This window comes from Phyllostomus discolor, chromosome 6 (assembly GCF_004126475.2).
Source record: "Phyllostomus discolor isolate MPI-MPIP mPhyDis1 chromosome 6, mPhyDis1.pri.v3, whole genome shotgun sequence".
Taxonomy (NCBI): domain Eukaryota; kingdom Metazoa; phylum Chordata; class Mammalia; order Chiroptera; family Phyllostomidae; genus Phyllostomus; species Phyllostomus discolor.
The window spans coordinates 164,664,931-164,683,127 of record NC_040908.2 but is presented as its reverse complement, the minus strand read 5'-3'; the positions used below and the strand labels follow the sequence as shown (position 1 = coordinate 164,683,127).

At 64.7% G+C, this 18,197-nt stretch overlaps 2 protein-coding genes across 4 annotated transcripts in view; one reads left to right on the top strand and one right to left on the bottom strand.

The window, feature by feature from the left end:
* Positions 1–8,755, top strand: part of MACROD1 (mono-ADP ribosylhydrolase 1) — a 135,506-nt gene extending 126,751 nt beyond the window's left edge. For 2 of the 3 annotated variants that reach the window (XM_028516626.2, XM_036029636.1), the window contains 6 exons: positions 6,844–6,960; positions 7,429–7,550; positions 7,688–7,718; positions 7,858–7,931; positions 8,276–8,357; positions 8,622–8,755. In XM_028516626.2, the coding sequence (XP_028372427.1) occupies positions 6,844–6,960; positions 7,429–7,550; positions 7,688–7,718; positions 7,858–7,931; positions 8,276–8,357; positions 8,622–8,659 (464 nt within the window). In that variant the 3' untranslated portion in view covers positions 8,660–8,755. Of the gene's footprint in view, positions 1–6,843; positions 6,961–7,428; positions 7,551–7,687; positions 7,719–7,857; positions 7,932–8,275; positions 8,358–8,445; positions 8,482–8,621 lie in introns of all 3 variants that reach the window. The other variant, XM_036029637.1, reaches the window with a different exon arrangement.
* A 109-nt stretch (positions 8,756–8,864) lies between these two features.
* Positions 8,865–17,390, bottom strand: OTUB1 (OTU deubiquitinase, ubiquitin aldehyde binding 1). Its single transcript, XM_028517307.2, has 7 exons — positions 16,026–17,390; positions 14,353–14,414; positions 14,001–14,099; positions 10,601–10,719; positions 10,395–10,479; positions 10,083–10,277; positions 8,865–9,938 (listed from the first exon to the last, which is right to left on the bottom strand). The coding sequence occupies exons 1-7, from the start codon at positions 16,081–16,083 to the stop codon at positions 9,741–9,743; spliced, it is 816 nt and encodes a 271-aa protein (XP_028373108.1). The 5' UTR covers positions 16,084–17,390; the 3' UTR covers positions 8,865–9,740.
* Between the last annotated feature and the right edge of the window lie 807 nt (positions 17,391–18,197).

Below are 18,197 nucleotides of genomic sequence, written 5' to 3'. Positions count from 1 at the left end.
CCCTGCACAGCCCCTGCTCCCCAGCCCACCTGGCGGGTCCCTGTGTGTGCCACACACCCCAGTGTCCTCGGCGCATCACACACATAGCAGCTCTCTCTGGCCCAGGGCCTTTGCACGTGCTGCTGCCGGCCCAGAGGGCCACACGGCCCCCTTGGCCTCCCCGCCACAGCCTGGCCCCTGCTCACTCAGCCCAGTGTCCAGCCAGCCTCTCAGACCATCCTGTACCCCGGCTCCCAGGGCCTGCCACTGTCCTGGCGGTGTTCTTGGCGCCGGGACACGGCAGACCCTGCACCTCTTGGGCCAGCACTCGGTCACCCTTAATAGCCAGGCTTCGTTTGTGTGGTTAGGTACCAACTGCTCCCCGTCAGACCGCCCCCTAAGGGGCACACACAAGCACCGGTCTGTCCGGCTCCGGGCTGACAGTAGGTGCTCAGTGTAGGCCGTGTGCGGGCCTGCTAGGCCCGGGACCTGTGTGCATGTGCACAGATCCCTCTCCCCTGCCCACCCCCCCCGCCTGAGTACCTGTGCGCATGTGCACAAATCCCTGCCCCCCCGCCCCACCCCCACATGGTGGTCCTTTGCTCCAACAGAACCTGCCACCCTGGGCGCAGCCTCTCTCTTCTTCACACCCACGATCCTGGGGGGCAGGCAGTGCCCCCTCTCCCTCTGTCTCACTCTCTGTGTCTGTCTCTCTTTCTGTCTCTGTCTCCATGTCCGCCTTGCCGGCCCCAGCTCACTCCCTGGGGTCCGTCCCGTGCTGTCTCCCTCTCACTTGCTTTCTCTCCATTTCTCTTCCATGCTGTCTCTCTGGCACGTGCCCTCTCCCATTTCTCACTCTCTCTTGCTCTCTCTCCTTTCTCTCTCTCCCGCTCGCCTGTCCATGGACAGACAGGCCCAGGAGGCTCAGCCTCTGAGTATTGCGCCCGTTCGCTGGTAATCCAGCGCCTCTGCCCGGCCCTGTCTCCCCTCACCCCCGGGCCACCAACCCGCAGTTGCTTCCCGCGCCTGGCACAGTGGGTGGGCCACGTGTCCTTCACACCCACCCCCAGGCCAGGCTGTTTGCGGCCAACCCTTCCCTGGGCTGGGCTCAGAGAAAGCAGGTGGCCCCAAAGGCCAGCGGCCAGTCCACGAACTCTCTGAGCTCTGCCCTGTGCCACGCTTGGGCGGATGAGCGCAGGGGGCTGGGGCGTGGCCTGGGGTGGGGCTGCGCTGGGGATGGGAGGGGGGATGGTGGCCCCAGCCTCAGGCTGAGTTGAGGATTTTGTTTCCTGGACTTCGGGGAGCAGAAGGGGAGTGCCAACGCTTCCCCCAGGTGAGGGCCTCGGCTCTCCTGCCACCCCTGCGTGGACGGCGGGGCCCTGCGGAGCCCCCCTGCAGGGCCTCGGGTGCTCTCACCTTGAGGCCGTGGGGCCCGCTGTCCGCTCCCTCCTTTTACAGGTGAGGAAACCGAGGCACCGAGTCCCCAGAGGTGAACCGCTCTCCCTCCCCCGCTCCTCAGCGGCCCTCGCTGGACAGGAGGGCCAGCGGGGCTCTGCCCCCCAGGAGGCTCCGGCACAGACCGGCGGGGCCGCGCCCTGCCCCCAGCGGGCAGGATGCCACCAGCCCCTGCACGCAGCTGCCACGGGGAGTTTTAATAGCGGGAGTGATTTTTGCATGATGAATGAGGCGCGGCCGTTGTGTACATAATGAAGCCCTAATGTTTCCAAATCCCCGTTTAAGGAGCTGATCTCACCCCGTAATGAATTTCAGATCACATCACGGGGCTGTCGTCCATCCGTCTTCTCCCTGGGGCGCCCACCTGCCTTGGCACCACGAGGGTGGGGCCTGGCAAGGGTGGGCTCTACACCCCTGTGGGCCAATGGGCTGAGGCCCAGCCTGGTACAGAGCTGGGGACTGGCGTGCGTTTGTTGAATGAATGAATGAGCGACCAGGAGGGCGTGGGCAGAAGCACAGAGTCGGTCCTGGCACTGGGGTGTCACGTGGGGCTGTGGCCCCCAAGGCTCCGTTGGGGCTGGGGAGGAACGTGGAGAGTGCAGGGTGGGCAGGGGAACAGGGCCCAGGGTCCCTGGCTGGGTCACTTGTCCAGGCTTCATGGCTGGGCCTGGTACTCCATTAGGGACTCAGCTTCCACACTGGCCCAGCGGGGCCTGGCCCCTCCCAGCCCTGGCATCAAGGCCGCTGGAGAGGGCTCACCGCAGGCTGGGCACCCGGGCGTCTGGGTGGGGCGTGACCCCTAGGGCCCAGACCCCCTGGGGGCCTTCTTGGGGACATCCAAACCCTCGCCGTGCATCCCATCCCTCCAGCACGACAGTCTTCTGACAGCAGAGCCTGTGGCTGGGCCTCCATGTCCCCATCTGGAAAACTCGGCAACAGTGATAAGGCCCAGGGCACTTTGGCGCAGCCTCCCCCACCCCCCCACGCTCAGCCAACCCTGGGGGCGGCGCTGTCCCTGACCTGGCACAGACGGGGCTACGGAGCGCAGAGAGGTAACGCTGCAGAGGGGTGGAGGAGCGGCCGACTCTCAACCTGCACTCTGCTGCTGCGATGACGGGAGCTGCTCGGTCACTCTGGCCCCTGCCTCTCACCCCAAGGCTGCCCCTCCGTGTCTCTCCAGGCTCCCCACAACCCTCTGCCACAGGGTCTGAGGCTCAGAGAGGTGGAGTGACTTGCCCACAGCCGCCAGCGAGCTTGTGGGCCGGATTTCTGGGAAGAGGAACCCCAGAAGGGGTGTGCAGGGGCCACACCCACCAGACAGGGGAGTGGGGGGAGACCCAGGGCCTCAGAGGGCGGGCGGTCGGGTCTCCTGCCCTCAGGCAGGGCACCCCTGCTGCTCCAGACCCACAGGCCACAGGCCTCCTCGAGTTCCAGTAAATAATTAATTAGCCCCTGCTTGCTTGTTTGTTTAGCATGAGGAATGCTCCCCCACTGAGATGCATTTATTGCTGAATAAATTTAAATATCTAATCTTCCCTTCATGAATATTACAGCACCCTAAATAGCGGCCAATGTATCCTAAACGCTTTGGCAAATGGCCCCACAGGAGCCTGCTTGCCTGCCTGCCTCTGCCTCCGCCGGCTGTGAGGAGGCCTGGCCTCAGCCCTGGCCTCTCCCGGTGCCCAGTGCCCGGGTGCTCGTCCCTACCCGGACTCGGAGCGGGGGGCTGGGAGTGAGCAGAAGCCCTGAAGGCCGAGTGTGGAGCATGGAGGCCGCGCTGTTGTCAGGAGGGCTGCTGGGCTCCCCTGCAGGGCGCTGGGCTTGTCTGGAGGGCGTGCCTGGGACCAGGCGGGGCTGGGGCAGAGGGGGCAGCCGGGGTCCCCGGGCAGCAGCAGCGTCTGAGGGGCTCGGGAACCAGGCAGAAGAGATGGGGGGGGGAGGGGCAGGAGGACAGGGACAGAGGGTCTCCAGGGCAGCCGTGCTGGGTGGACGCAGCTGGACAGTCAAGCAAGATGAGTGGCTCCAGACCTCCGAGCAAGGAAAGGTCCCCAAAGGAGTCTCCCTGTCGGGAGGGGGGAGTGTCGGCCGGCGTGGGGAGGGGGCAGGCTGCAGGGGCTGGCGTGAGGAGGGACGCTGACACAGCAGGTGCAGACCTGTCTGCCCAGAGCAGGTGGGGACAGCGAGCAGGAGCCAGACGGCGGGGGAGGGGGCGTGAGGGAGGCCCTTCCAGTGCCCCAGAGCAGGAGAGGGCACAGCTGTGTGACCTTGGGCAAGTCTCTCACCTTCTCTGGGCCCCAGTTTCTTCTCTAAAGCAGGAAAACTAACAGCCCCTCCTGGGGCGGCTGTGGGGGTGGAACAAGAGCGTGGAGGGTAACTGCCCAGCACCTGGCCGAGGAGGCTGGGCGGGGAGGGGGCGGTGCGCAGGGCGGGCCTCCGGGGGCGGAGGGCTCCAGCCCGGACCCGCTGGAAAAGAACCAGCCTCTGCAGAAGGGACGCCCATTTTCTGCTGGGTGGGTGGGTGGGGTGGAGGTTAAGTTGGACGTCTGAGGTTTGTTTGAATGGAGCTGAGGGACCCAGGGAGGGGACAGAGGGGTCAGCTGGTATGGACTGGGGACATCCCCTCCCACCAGGCAGCCCCGGGGCCCAGAGCGTTTTCCCAAGGCCCCTGGGTCCGACGGGGTGGGGAAGGAGCTCTTTCTCGGATGAAGCCCCAGGAAGCCCCCTCACTGCGGTCTCCAGGGCTCGGCTCAGCCCCACACCAGCCCAGGGCAGGGCCCGGCGTCAGGGGCGGTGAGGGGAGACAGGGCAGGAGCTGAGGTGGCAGGCGTCCCCTGTGGCACTCAGACGCGGGAGAACGACAAAGCTGGTGCATGTAGGGAGGTGGCAGGAAGGTGGCAGGAAGGGCCAGTCTGGGCTCCGGCCCAGGGGCGGGGACAGGGCCCATCCCTCAGCTCAGCCTTGAGGGCGCTGTTGCCCTGGCGGCCAGCACGGCAGGCGGTCACCGGGCGGGCCCCACTCTGGGGGCTGCGGAGGGGGCTCTGGCCTCGGCCTCTGCGAGCTGTGACCCCTCCCCCTCCTCCCACCTCATGCCCCGGGGTCAGCCCCGAAGGCCTGGCCGCGGGCCTGCCCGCTTCTGCAGGAAACATGAAATCCCTGCGACACAGATCCCCGGGCGCTGCACTTCCACACGCCGCCCCCTCGCCCCCCCGCGGCAGACCAAGGTCACCTGCGGGGCCAACGGCATGGGGAGACGGCAGGCGGCTGGGTGCCACGCGGCTGACACCACTGGGCAGGGCTGGGATGTCCCCGGGAAGGCTGGCTCGGCCATAGCCCTGTGCTCTGAACATGCCCGGGCGGGACACCGCCCCCGCACGCCCCCACGCACGCCCTGGCGTGCACGTGCATGCTGCGCGCACGGGCCCAGGCCGGCACGGCGTCCTAGTCAAACGGAAGCCGGCACGCACGGCACGCACGGCACGCACGGCAGCGTCGCCCGCGCCTGGCGCCGGCTTCAGCACCCACAGCAGCGAGCGTCATCGCGTGGCACGTGCACTACCCACTAACCTTCTGCAGCACACCAAAAAGTGTTATATTTTTTGTCAATCTGACAAAAACGATAGGTGTAACTTTAATTCACACTAGACAGCTACTGTTGTGTTTGTTGGCTGCTGCTGTTGTTTTTTTTTTCCTTATTTCACAGTCTAAGGGAAAAGAGGGCAGTGCCCTTGACTAAATAGTCACGTAGTGATGTTTCGAAAATTCTGGTGGCACACCGGTTGAAAACCACTGCCCTACGCTAGTTCACTCACCTAATCCTTTCAGTAGCCCTGGTGCTGCCTACTGTCAACCCATTTTACAGACGGGGCCGCTGAGATCCAGAGAGAATGTACCCTGGGTCACGCATCTGTGACCGGCAAGCTGGGATTTGAACCCAGCTGCCCCGCTCCGTAGCTCCTGCTGCGGCGCAGGGTGCTGGACGGTCACCTGGCACCCACACCCAGGGCAGGCGCACTGCACGTGGATGCTGCTCGAGCCAGGCCATACAGCTGCCCTAATCCCTGCACCGGAGACGGATGGGAACTCAGTCCCAGAGCCCCTCCAGGGCTCCCCCAACTCCTCTGCCCCCTCTGACCCCAGCTGTGGGGTGCTCTGGGAAATCTGGTACCAGCTTAGAGTGAAGTTGCAAAATTAGGTTTTAATTAGGACCCACAGGGCACGGAGGAAAACAGAAGAGGGGGGTGGCCCAGCTGGTGTCCCTGGACTTGTGCCCAGACGTCAGGGCAGGGCTGTGATGGAGGGGGAAGGGTCTCGCTGTGCGCGTCTGTGAAATGGGGAGACAGGGGTCCTTCCCGGCCTCGTGAGCAGCCAGCAGCTGGTGCCCAGGGAGCCCCCGGCGCCGCCTGGGAGCAGTGGGAGCTGGGGAGCTGCCAGAGGAGGGTCGTCTTCTCCCCGCCAGGATGCCATCTCCGCCCCTGAGGAGGCATCCCTACCCCTGTCCCAACTTCCCAGACGAAGCAGTGGACACTCAGAGAGGGGAAGGGACTTGCCAACATGCCCTATTGGCACAGGCAGCCCAGGGGCGAGGCTGGACTTGACCCCAGCCTGCCTGAGGCTAAGCTCTTCCTCTCCTGCGGGCCCTGGCACCCAGGAGAGGCAGGGCTGCAGGAGCCCCTCCTGTCCTGCCCAAGTTGTTTACCTGGGCCGGGATCCCCAGGGTCTCCGGCTAGGCCCCAGAGCCCCCCTTGCTCTCCTAACAAGCCCAGGCCCAGCCCCAATTAGGCCGGATGTGCTAACGAGGCAGCTCGTTAAGGAGCAGGGTGCGCCCCTGGAGGGGCGGAAGACCAGGCTCGAGGCCCCTACCTGATCAGCCACTTGTCACTCGGTGGCCTCAGCTTCCGCATCTGCACAGTGGATTCTAGAGCCTGTGCCGCAGCCCGAGGAGCCTCGCCTGGGGAGTCAACCCTGGGACCGGGTGCACCGTACTGGCTGTCGCACCCCGGCTGAGCCCAGGGAAGAGGTCACCCCTGGCTGGGCGCGGGCGGCGTTTCCTGCAGTCGGGACCCCACCGCTCAGAGCCGCCCACCTCCGGGAAGGCCCCTGCTCACCAGCGCCCTCAATGCGCTGCCAAGGAAGAGCAGGGCGGGCTGGGCGCGCCCCCTGCTGGCCATACAACGTCACTGTCAGCCTGGGTCAGCGGTGGCCTCTCTGTGCCTCGGTTTCCCTTAGGTGGGAAACAATGGGGGCGGGGAGCGGGGGGCGGAGGTGATGGGAGCAGCCGGAGGCCGCGGGAGAAAGGCTGGGTACCACGGGAGCCACAGCACAATAGAGGGGATGGGACCGTTTTGTTGTGGGCCTTGGCCTTCTCTGTGAAACGCGGGGAGCCCACGGCTGACTGCCCTTCCCCTGCAGTGGACGGCTGCATTCACCGGGCCGCCGGGCCCCTGCTCACTGACGAGTGCCGGACCCTGCAGAACTGCGAGACCGGCAAGGCCAAGATCACTGGCGGCTATCGGCTGCCTGCCAAGTGTGAGTGCAGATACCCGCAGCCTCGTGGGGCACACACAGGGAGGCTTGCATCATTGGTGCGGCCCCCAGATTTGCTGGAGGCCTCCTCAGGGGGCACTTCTTAGCCCTGGGTGCCGGGACCTGGGCCCCTCCTCGCACACCCGAGAAGCCGGTGGAGCGGGGTGCACGGAGGCTGGAGTGGGACGAGGGCGGGAAGGGAGGTGGGGGAAGAGCTCAGGGGGCGGAGCCTTCTCACACCCCTTGGCACCTGACGTCAGCCTGCTGCACAGGCCTGGGGAGCCCCCCCCACCCTGGTGTGAGACTGCCACGTCTATGGAGGCGTGGACTTGGGCACTGGAGCACACCATGTGCCCACAGGGGCGAGGTCCTCCCCTGGGAAGCCATGGAACATGGGGTGGGCTGAGAGGGCCCAGGCTGGCAGAACCAAGACCGCGACCCCAGCCAGCCTGACCTGGTGGCTTCCTGCAGACGTCATCCACACGGTGGGGCCCATCGTACACGGACAGCCCAGCACCAGCCAGGCTGCCGAGCTCCGCAGCTGCTACCAGCGCAGCCTCGACCTGGTGTTGGAGCACCAGCTCCGCTCAGTGGTGAGGGTGCAGGGGGCGGGGCTGTGGTTGGCGTGGGCGGCAGCGGGCTAATGAAAAGGATCCCACTCAAGCAGGGGGGTGGGGCGGGGCGGGGCCTTGACACTGTCCTCATCCCCTGTACCCTCCACCCCTGCCAGGCATTCCCCTGCATCTCCACCGGCGTGTTTGGTGAGTGGGGTGACGGAGAGGAGGAAGTGTGGGTGGGCAGTGGCCGGCCCAGACACGCGGAGGGGTGGGAGGTGCAGAGGCCAGGGAGTGGGTGCTTTGGGGGCCTGAGCCACGGCTCTCTCTCTTGCTGGGTCCCCAGGCTACCCCAACGAGGCAGCGGCCGAGGTAGTGCTGGCCACGCTGCGGGAGTGGCTGGAGCAGCACAAGGACAAGGTGAGGCCTGGGCCCAGCTGCGAGGGCCGGAAGGGGTGGGGTGGTAGGTGCATCCGGGTCCCACTGACCGGCCCTATCAGTCATGGCCCAGGGCCAGGGTGCAGAACACCCAGCCCAAGGGTCTCCGGCCACAGCAGTCCTTCCTGCATGCCCTCCCCTTCCGTCTATCCACTCTGGCTTCCTGACACACTGTGAACCTCTTGGGTCAAGGGTGTAGCCTAGCTTGAGGTGGTCCCAAAGGCAAAGCAGGCGACCCTGCAGGACCCAGGGCAGAGGGGCAGTGATGAGGGCCGGGAGCCGGGAGGGCGGCCCCCCCTCGGCTGACCAGGCCCTGGTGCATGCAGGTGGACCGGCTGATCATCTGCGTGTTTCTGGAGAAGGACGAGAGCATCTACCTGCGGCGGCTGCCCCACTACTTCCCTGTGGGTAGGTACCTGGGCTCCATCCCCGGCCCCCCAGCCCCTTCCCTGCCCCACCCACCCGGGGCCAGTTCTCAGTGTCCTCTGCCTTCCAGCCTGATGGCACCCACCGCACACCCTGACCGGGACCGGTAAGCGGGGCCTGGCCCACTGTGTGGCTGCCCACTAACCCCCTGCCTGCTAACACCCCCGCTTACCCCCACGCAGGGAGGCAGGCAGCCTGGGAGGCCACAGCCCGCCACTCCCTGCAACCTCTCTCCTCTGCCTGCAGACTCGCCCGGGCCTGCTGGACCTCGCTCCCAGCTCTAACGGGTCGCTGAAGCCTGCAGCAGGACCTGGCCCCCATCCTTCCCCTCAGCCCCCACCCCTCGGGACTCTCCTAATAAAGACCTCGCTTGTCGCAGCTCCCGTTGTCCAAGCGCCGGCCTGGCTGAGGGGGTCACCCACGGGGCGGGCAGGTGCGCCGGTTCAGAGGCGCTGCTGAGCGCGCTTGGCGAGCAGACAGTGGCAGAGGGGGCAGCAGCACTTCACATTTATTGAGGGCCTGCCCCCAAGGAGCTCACAGCCTGGGGGCCGAGCCCCCACAAGTCTGGGGTGGGGAGGAAAGGAGGTGAAGGCAGAAAGGCAGGCGATGCAGACACTGTGGCCCAAGCGAAGGGGGTGCAAAGCAGGCACAGGCGCGGGGCCTGGGGTGGATGGGGGGAGGGTGGACGGGGTGGCAGCCCGGCAAGTCCTGCCTCTACCCAGGGACTCAGCCGAGCAGGGGCCTGAAGGCCGCCCCTCCCCCACCAGGGTGGGGTCACCTGGGGCACACTGGAGGCGCCCCAGCCCCTCCACCTGCTGAGCCAGGCCCCCCGCATCCTGTTGCCCCCCCCCCCCCACCCAGTCGTCCTCGACCAAGCAGACCCCTGGCGGAAAGCAGGCAGCTGGGGTCTGGGGCCCTGGCCGGACTGCAGGATGGAGGGAGCCCGTGAGGGAGCAGCTCGAAGCCGTGATGGTCCCAGGTCCCTGGGCGAGTCTCCAAGGGACTTCCACGTGTCCACGGAAGCCCCTGGGGCCAGCCAGAAGGAGGGAGGCACAACCGAAGCAAAATCCCAATAACCGGGAGGGGCGCCCCAAGAGGCCTAGCCCCCGGAAACGGCTGCCGGCAGGGAGGCTGGGGAACCCACCTGGGGGAGGGGCGCAGCCAGACACAGAGCAGCCAGGCAGGCAGCAGCAGAGCAGGACACGCACACGCGCTCACCGCCAGCTTCCCCTTTAATAGAACACGGAAGGTTGTGTGACAGGGAGGGGCGTGAGATATGACCATTTACAACCACACAGAAACCTCTGTACATGTCTAGCGCCTGGCAGAGGGGAGGGCAGCAGGGCGGCGGCGGCGGGGCCGGCCCTACTTGTACAGGATGTCGTAGTGTCCGGGCCGGTAGAGAAGGTAGACCTTGGGCTCGGAGCCCTCGGGGAAGACGTGCGGGTTGGTGGCGCCGCCCTCGCCGCGGTCCATGTACTCCACCTGGATGGAGACGCGCAGGGCCTGGGCCAGAGCGATGATGTGGATGTGGTCGCTCTCCTTGCACATGGGCTCCACCTCCTGCGGCACAGGTGCGGGTCAGGGTGCGGGTCTCGGGCCCCGCCCCACGCCCCACTGGCCCCCCAGCCCTGGCGCCCCCCTGCCCCCGAGAGGAGAGCGAGAGGAGGGCCCCGAATCTGACAAGTGGGGGGGGGGGGGCGGCACCTGCTGGCAGAACTCCTTGACCGTCCGCCCGCCCTCGATGAAGTGCTCGAAGAACTTGCTCTCCCGCTGCAGGTAGCCGGAGGTGAGCAGCCGCAGGTAGACCACCAGGTAGTCAGAGGTGCTCTGGTCGTTGAAGGAGGCCAGCAGGTCGGCTACTGAGGTCTGCTTCTCCACCTGCTCGATCAGGTCCATGAACTGCCAGCGGCGGGGACACAGGGCAAGATGAGGGGGAAGTCAGGCCGACCCCCCACCACGGCTGGGGCCCCCGCCCTCCGGCTCCGGCCGAGTGGGCCGCGAGGCTGCTGGGCTCACCGTGTTGTGGAAATCTTCAATTGTGAACTCGGTGAAGCCCTGGGACACCAGGTCTTCTTTGCTCTTGGCAGACACGGCCTTGAACCTGCAGGATGGGGGTGGGGGGGGCAGGCATGGGCTCCTCGGCCAGCAGGGTCGGCCTCCACAGGCCCTCCTTGGGCTGTGCCGCCCACCCGCTTCAGCGCCCACGGGCCCACACGACTCACCTCTGCAATTCCTTGCTGTCATCCAGCAGCGCCTCCAAGTGGGAGAACCCAAAAGCTCGATAGAAGCAGTTCCCGTCGGGCCGGGTCTTGCGGATGTAGGAGTACTTTTTGTGGAGGTCCTGCAGAGAGGCAGCCCCGCCCCGCCCCTGCCCGTCAACGTCTGGCCAGGACCAAGGCAGGCCAAGGAGCTGCCCGACAAAGGTCACACCGCAGCAGCGGCACCCGGGCTCCAAGCAGCTACCTGCCACCCTTGGCTGCTGCCCCTGGTGACAAGAGTCACTTAGCGACCTACTGCCCAGAGCTTAAAAGCCTCGGGAAACCGTGACTTATGCTCACACCGGCTGCATGAGCCACCGGCCACACCACGCTCCGTCTCCAACACCTAAAACACGGCCGGGGCCTGCAGAGCTGGCTGCTCACACAAACGGGCAAGCAAGCCGGTCCCTGACCAGTGAGCGCCGCGTGTCCTGTGCGTGGAGCCTTCCACACCGCGCCAGGCCAGAGCGCACCGGTCAGGGTGGGCAGCACACGGCCCCAGGCTGAGACGGGAACCAGCCCCCTCGGCTCCTCCTCAACTCCACCTGCAGGTTCACAGGTGCCACCTGTGTGAGCTCCTCCCGCTCCCTCCCCAGACTCCACGGACTTCCTTCCACAGACCAGCCCGCACAAGCGGGCTGCCAGTGCTGCCTGATCAACAGGCCTCACGCCCCGGCCTGGGCACCCTCCCCGCTCCCCCACGGCTCCTCCACACCTCCTCCGTTCTCCTCAGGCCCCACCCCAAGACGCCTGCACACAACTCCCACGGCTTGGGGTGCTATCCTCGTCTCCTCGTGCCTTACTGCCGCTCCTCGTTCCTCTAACCTGTGAAGGTCAGGGCTACCTCCAAACCACATAACAAACACCCTTCAAGACACACTGTGTCGCCCGCTGGAGACGGTCACGACACACACCCGTCCCCGGCGACCGCCAGGGGAATGGCATGGCCCCGCTCAGGCCTGGGACAGTTTCTGCTGATCAGCTCTCCGGGTGTCCTCAGTCTTGGGGTTTCAACAGCCCTGACTGTAACTCCTTGCCCACCCTGCCTCAGCCCTGAACTCCCGTTTCAACTCGCACACCCGACCAGCCCCACGCACACCTCCTCCGAACTGCCTGGCCTGGCACGGCAGGTCCTGATCTCACCCCAGCCTGCTCCTCTAGCCTCCCCTCCAACCCACTGCAACTCCGCCTTTCGGCCTAAAGCCTCACGGTCACCGTGGACACCCCTCACACCGCACCAATCCAACGCAGGGCCTTGCGGTGCCACCCTCAACGCAGCCAGTACCAAGTGCTTCCCACTGCTCAACCCTCTGGCCCTGGAGCCCTGGGCCCGGCGTCACCCCTGCTGCCTGCCGGCTTCACAGCAAAGCCTGCACGGCGGGCCTCCGCACCTCCCCCCACCCTCATCCCACTCCCACCCCAGCCCCCTGAGCAACCCCAAAACCTGATGACACCCCTCACCGCCCCCCAAGTCCTTCCTCTGGCTGCAGCCCCCACATCTCCCATTCCCGCCTCCCCCTCTGCTCCAGCCGCACCGGCCCCCACTCTGGTCCTCAAATCACCTGCTCGCATGCCTGCCCGTGCAATCACACACACGCGGCCCTCTCAGCGAGCCCTTCCCGGAGCGCCCTCCACCCCTCCCCCGGCCCCTCACTGTCCTGCACGGCGCAGACACTGCGGTCACCCGAGCTCACTGCCTGTCTTCCCGCGAAGTGTCACGCGGGCAGGAGTCCGTCAGTGCGAGTCGTCACTCCACCTGCCGCACCCAGGACGGTGCCGGGCCCGCAGCACGGCCTCCTCGTGCTGCACCGACAGCTCACGAGGCGCACAAAAAGCCCAAATCACTGCGGCTCCGGAAGTTACTAGGCTCCTCCCGAGCACTTACTCCTTGCCAGGCCCTGGGCTGGCGGCCGGTGGCCATTATCTCATCTTCACTCTGAGGGTCCGTTGCACAGAGTCACTCACTCTCTCCAGGCCCCGCCCTCCAGGCTCAGGCGCCGCCCCGGGAGCACAGGTGGGTCCGGGCACCACGCACAGTGAGGGGGGCGGTCTCCCGCACACACAGCACGCAGACACCGAACACCTGCCGAGTGACCTGATGAGCAGGAGCCTGTGGCTCCCACCCTGCCGATGTTGCCAGGGCGACCTAAGGGGGACAGGTAGGCCTGAAACTGGGGCCCCACTCCACTAACCAGCCACCGAGCTCGGCGCCTGACCACTGCCACCTCCGGCAGGCCTCACGCTCGCCCTGTGAAGCAGAGGCCTCTGCACCCCGAGATGCTCCATGTGCCGGTCACACAGCTGGAAGTGGCAAGGTCCCGACCCAAACCCAGGTCTGTCGGCCCCCGAACCAGTGCCTTCCCCGCCCCACATGCCTCGGGTGGGTCACAGACTTCCTGCGCAAGGGCTCAGAGCAGACCACAGGCTGAGCACGGCTGGAGCTGGGCTGCAGCCGTGTTGTTTGGCCCACACAGCACGTTAAATGTGAACCAGCTGCCAACTGTTAGGGGTCTGGAGACTTCGTGTCAGAATAATTTCTGGCTTCTTGGAAAAACAGATCAGGCGACAATGGAGTGACAGGTATGGCCACCCCCACTGGCCCTAGGAGCTTCCACTCGCTATCACTGGCTTTTTCAGGGCTGTGGTGCTGCCTCTCACCACTCGACCTGGCCGCCATCCACCACCCACGTGACCTGCCTGGCTCCGGGCATGGGTAGCCCCGAAGGCCCCTCCTTTCAGATGGAAGGTTCTAAGCACCTCTGATCTTTAGGGGGAAGGGAGAAGTAACAGTTACTGGACTCCTAGGCGGTGCCAATGGATACTGTTCACACCCACGTACCGCCACATGTCAACCTCCCAGCTCACAGGGGAGTGAGTGGTTGAACTTACCTGTTCGTAAATGAAGGCCCAGGCCCGGCGCAAAGGTTGCAGGCCCCTTTCCCCACTGCGCCTGCCTCTCCACCTCCACGAAGACCCCGGAAGCAGGCTGTGGGGGGCACACGCCTGCCCCTCGCCTGTGCCCCCACACAGCCCCAGCCCACTCGGCCCCACCGTGAGCACCGAGACGACCCGCCTCCCTTGGCAGCAGCCTGCACCACGCCCCCTCCCTCGCAGCCTCACACAACCACCCTCAGCAACCACGGGCTCGTGCTCTCATCCCAATTTCATAGACCAGGACCCCACGGCTCAGGCACTGAAGGGCCTGCTATGGGCCTTTGAGTCCAGAGTCCACACACTTAAGAACCAGCAACCGGAGGAGCCCCCAACCCCCCACCCTCCCGGAGGCCAGGCTGGGGAGGAGAAGGTCTGAAGCAGGCCCACCCCCGCCCCCAGGGCTCCTCCCGCCCCTCGGCCAGGCTCCCACCTTGATCTTCTGTTGGTAGATGTTGTCATCCTCAGCGTATTCCTTGTACAGGACTGAGAGCTCCAGCCGCTCCGAGACCAGAGGGTTCTGCACAGCAATCTGCGGAGGGCGGGAAGCCCGTGGCGCTCTGGCAGGTGGCTACAGTGGCCCATACCCAGCAGCCAGGGCACCTACACGAAGGGTGCTGGGCCGGTTGCCCAGTGGCACAGTGACCCTCCCCGCTCCCCAATAAGAGTACCCAGCATCCAGCCCAGGTTGGAGAGCAGAGGGCTTCCAAAGTAGAGAAAAACGAGGCCGCGCTGGGCCCAGCCTGTGCACCCCCGGAACAGGGCGGCAGGCCACAGCCCCTCACCTCTTGCTGAATCCGGTCCTGCTGAGCCATGATGGCCTCATCGTAGGCAAGGCAGTTAACACCTGGAAGGAGGGAGAAGGCCAAGGGTTACCGCGGGCCCTGGCTAGCTCCACCCCGGGTGGCTGGACCCAGAACAAAAGCGGCCCGGAGTGCAGGCTTAGAATCTGAAAGCACGCATCTCCCGTTTCACTCCACCCAGCTGTGTAACCTTGGCACGGCCCTTGGCCTCTCAGGTCTTAGTCTTTTTCTCATCTTTAAAATTCGGGGGCAGATGTGATCACCCCAAGGTGTGTTCTGTTCCTCCAGCTCTAGCACCCCCTCCCGGGCCTTCTAGCATCGCTCCCAGCAGCCTGGGGATGCTCTGGGGCTGGGCGGGGTCTCCTGGGGACAGTAAGAGGAGGAGCCTGCACTTCACTTGGCCACACCCTGTCTCCTATTGCTGTCCTGTGTATTCCTAATGGTGCCCACTGTACAGATAAAACCAGTGCAGACAGGTGAGGTATCTGCCCAGCGCCACAACTAGTAAAGGCTTGTGGTCCAACCCTGGTGTGCCTAATTCCAAGGGCTGAACTCTTCTCCACGACAGCTCTCCTCTACCACCTCACTGCCAAGAACTTCCCTCAGCTTTAGAGAGGCGCTAATTCCACCCTCTTCCTCCCCCATTGAAATACCGTGAGATGATACGTTACAGGCATACTGTTACGTGCCCATCGGAGAGCTGGGCAGGTCTGCCCTGTGGACCCAGCCGAGCACCACCGGCGAGGAGCCAGGGGCCAGGGATTCTGGTCCTGGCTCTTCCTTAGCTTTTGTGATCCTGAACAAGTCCCTTCTGGGAGCCTGGGTCTCCCAGTGCTCGGTCCCTCGGGTATGCGGCTGGAACCCGTGTGTGTGCTAAATGACTTTTAGGGTCAACATTTTGGGGCCTGAGTATCCCAGACCCTCAGCTGGGCCTCGACCCACCCCTTCCACTGCCCTGCAATGGGGTTGTCCTCCCACCCAAGGGACCTACTCAGTCCCCAGGGCCCAACTCGTGGGTGAAAATGGAGAGAGTGGCACCATTTTGAAAGGGCCAACTCTTCAGGGGTCGAAGAAACAATGCACAGGCAGGCGGAACGGGGTTGCAGGGGCAGAAAAAGGGGCTCCCCCGGAAACGCAGGCTGCAGTATTCAGGGGCACACACCCGCGGCCGCTCACTCCCCCGGACGCCCGCAGCATCCCCAGCGGCCGCCCAGTCCTTTGTGCTCCGCAGTCCGCTGTAACACGACGCCCTCCCGGGCGCGGACGCGGGCTGCTCTGGGGGAGGCGGGCGGGCGACGGAGCCCCGACACAGGCCTCGGCCTGGCTGCAACGACCCGGGAGGCCGGGCCGCGGACCTGGGAGCCCGGCGCCGAGGGGGCTGAGAGGGGGGCGGGGCGACTCAGGCCCCGCCCCGGGAGCGCGCGAGGGAGAAGTGCCGCGGGCCCGGGCCCGCTCCGCCAGCCCGGCCGGGGGTCGCGGCGGCAGCTCCTTCCATTGTGAGGGGGAGGGGAGGCGGCGGCAGCGGTGGAAGAGGAAGGGACCGACCGTGCGCTTCGTTTCCGGCTTCCGGCCGCTCCGCCTCCGGCCTCTTTGGGCACCAGCGTCCCGGCATCGCCCCCGGTAGCCCGGGGTGCACAGCCCACCCCGAGTAGTACCTTCGGAGTCGCTACCCAGCGGCTCCTGCTTCTGCTGCTGAGGTTCCTCCGCCGCCATCTTTAAACAGCGCCGCACTGCTGACCGCTTCCGGGTTACCAGTCGCCCTCCTCCCGGAAGAGAGCCCCTCCTCGTGGCCCCTCCTTGGCAACGCCTCTAGCAACGGGAACCCCTCGGGCGTTGGCATCTGAGGGGCTGGACGTCCTCTCGGCCGACGCAGCCCGATGCTGGGACGGCTGCCCCACCCACCCACCTTGCACCTGCGCGCCTGCGTGGCTCCATCTTCGCAGGTTCTCCAAGCTCCCGGGGCTGAGAAGAGCCTCCAGGAGCCAGTTCAGTTTTCCCTTCTCTGAAGTTCGAAACGCAGATTGTGTGATGGAGATAAGTAGGAGGGTAAAATTAAAATCACCCAACGGAACAGTCCTGCCGGCAAGTGAGGAGCGCCTGCCTGGCGGAGCTGTCAGGGAATCATGCTAACGTGAGAGCCCCGCCACCAGCCCCTCTCCACAGGCCTGCGTTCTGAGCAGGCTTTGGTGTCCTGCTTCCTGCAGGGAGAACAGGTGCCTTCGTGTCAAGGCCAAAGTCTCAGGACCTAACTCTTGGACCCCGTGTTCTTCCAGTGGAGAAAAGCAAGGGCTTTTTAAAAACGGGGAGTTGACAAAGATGCAAAACAGATGAGTGGCTGCCAGGGGTTACGGAGGAGGTGGGGGCCAGAGGAGAGTGGGTGTGATTGTAAAAAGGAAACAGATGGGATCTCAGGAGATGAAAACATGCGGCACCTCCGCTGTGTGTGAGCACCCTGCTACCTGCGGTACTCCAGTTCTGCAAGATGTTACCAGTGGGGGAAACCACGTCGCGTACCTGGGACCTTTCTGTGTGATCTGTTCAAGCTGCCTGTGAATTACCTAAAAATGAAATGGTTGCGAAGTGGCAAGGCCTTGAATGCTGGAGGTCCTGTGATCTAGCAGGTTCACAGTCGGGAGCTCTGGCTCCCGGCTTTTCCCTGTTCGGGGCCTTTTTCATGACAGCGCAGTGGCCTTTCAGTGCTTGGGAGGGCCACCCAGGCCACCATCAGGCCCCTCAGCTCATGACAGCACAGGAATGAGACCGAACGTGTGCTTGAGCTTCGGCCCACCCAGGAGCAGGTGCAGCGGCGCCCGGCTCCCCGCGCAGCCCACAGTGATGTCCCCGCCACAACACTGCGAACATCCCATCTGTGTCCCAGAGACACCGCAAATTACTGTTTACTGGGTCACTGAGTCTTGGGGTTTCTTCCAAACTCAGAAAAGCAAAGGGTCCACCCAATGTGAACCCTATGCCTACCAAACTGTTCATTCCTTTTCCAGATTTTGACAATGAAATCTGTAACTGTCAATCAGCTCTTTGGTCAGTAGAATAGAATTGGTATTCTGTGAAGGGTTAACAAGATGGTTGATGACAAAAAACATATCTATCGGGCTTTTCAAAATCTTGAAAATAGCTGTAAGACAACTCCACCCTCCCTACCCCCTTACTTCAACCAGGCATTCATGGCAGGGAAGGGAGCACACACTCTTCCATGTTGATTGACGTGTGGCTGATAACTCTCTTACCCTCATTCCGTGGGGATACTTTTTACCATTTTAGAGTCTTGCCCTCCTCCCCTGAAGCATCTAAAGCTCAGCTGCACATCTGCCGGGAGCCGCCAGCACAGCTCCGGACTTGCCTCTGCCTCCAGAAGCCGCCCGGCCCACAGACGGCCAGGCGCCGCTGCCCCTGGCCGGCGGGTCTGTAAAGAAACAGCTGCACCGGCAGTGTGGATCCTGCTGCTGTGGGACACCATGGCAAAGGGGACAGGCGCCGGCCCAGAGCTTTATTTTCCATACACTGATGTGGCAGAGATGCCTCCTCATGGCCCTGCTGGGGGGCAGCGTGTCTGGACCCCACATCCAACATCTGTAGGATTCTGTCAGGTGGAGGGAGAGAAGACCCCATACCCACCCATACCCAGACCCCATGACGTAAAACCTTGGCCTCACAGGCAGGGTTTACAGGATGGCACAGAGGCCTGGGGGGGGGGCACATGGCTTCCAGGCCCACCCAACCTCTCCCACCTCTCAGTGGAGGCCAGGAGACAAGGACACGGGCCCTGGGGAGGCCAGGAAAAAGCCTCAAAGGTGAGCCAAACACGAGGG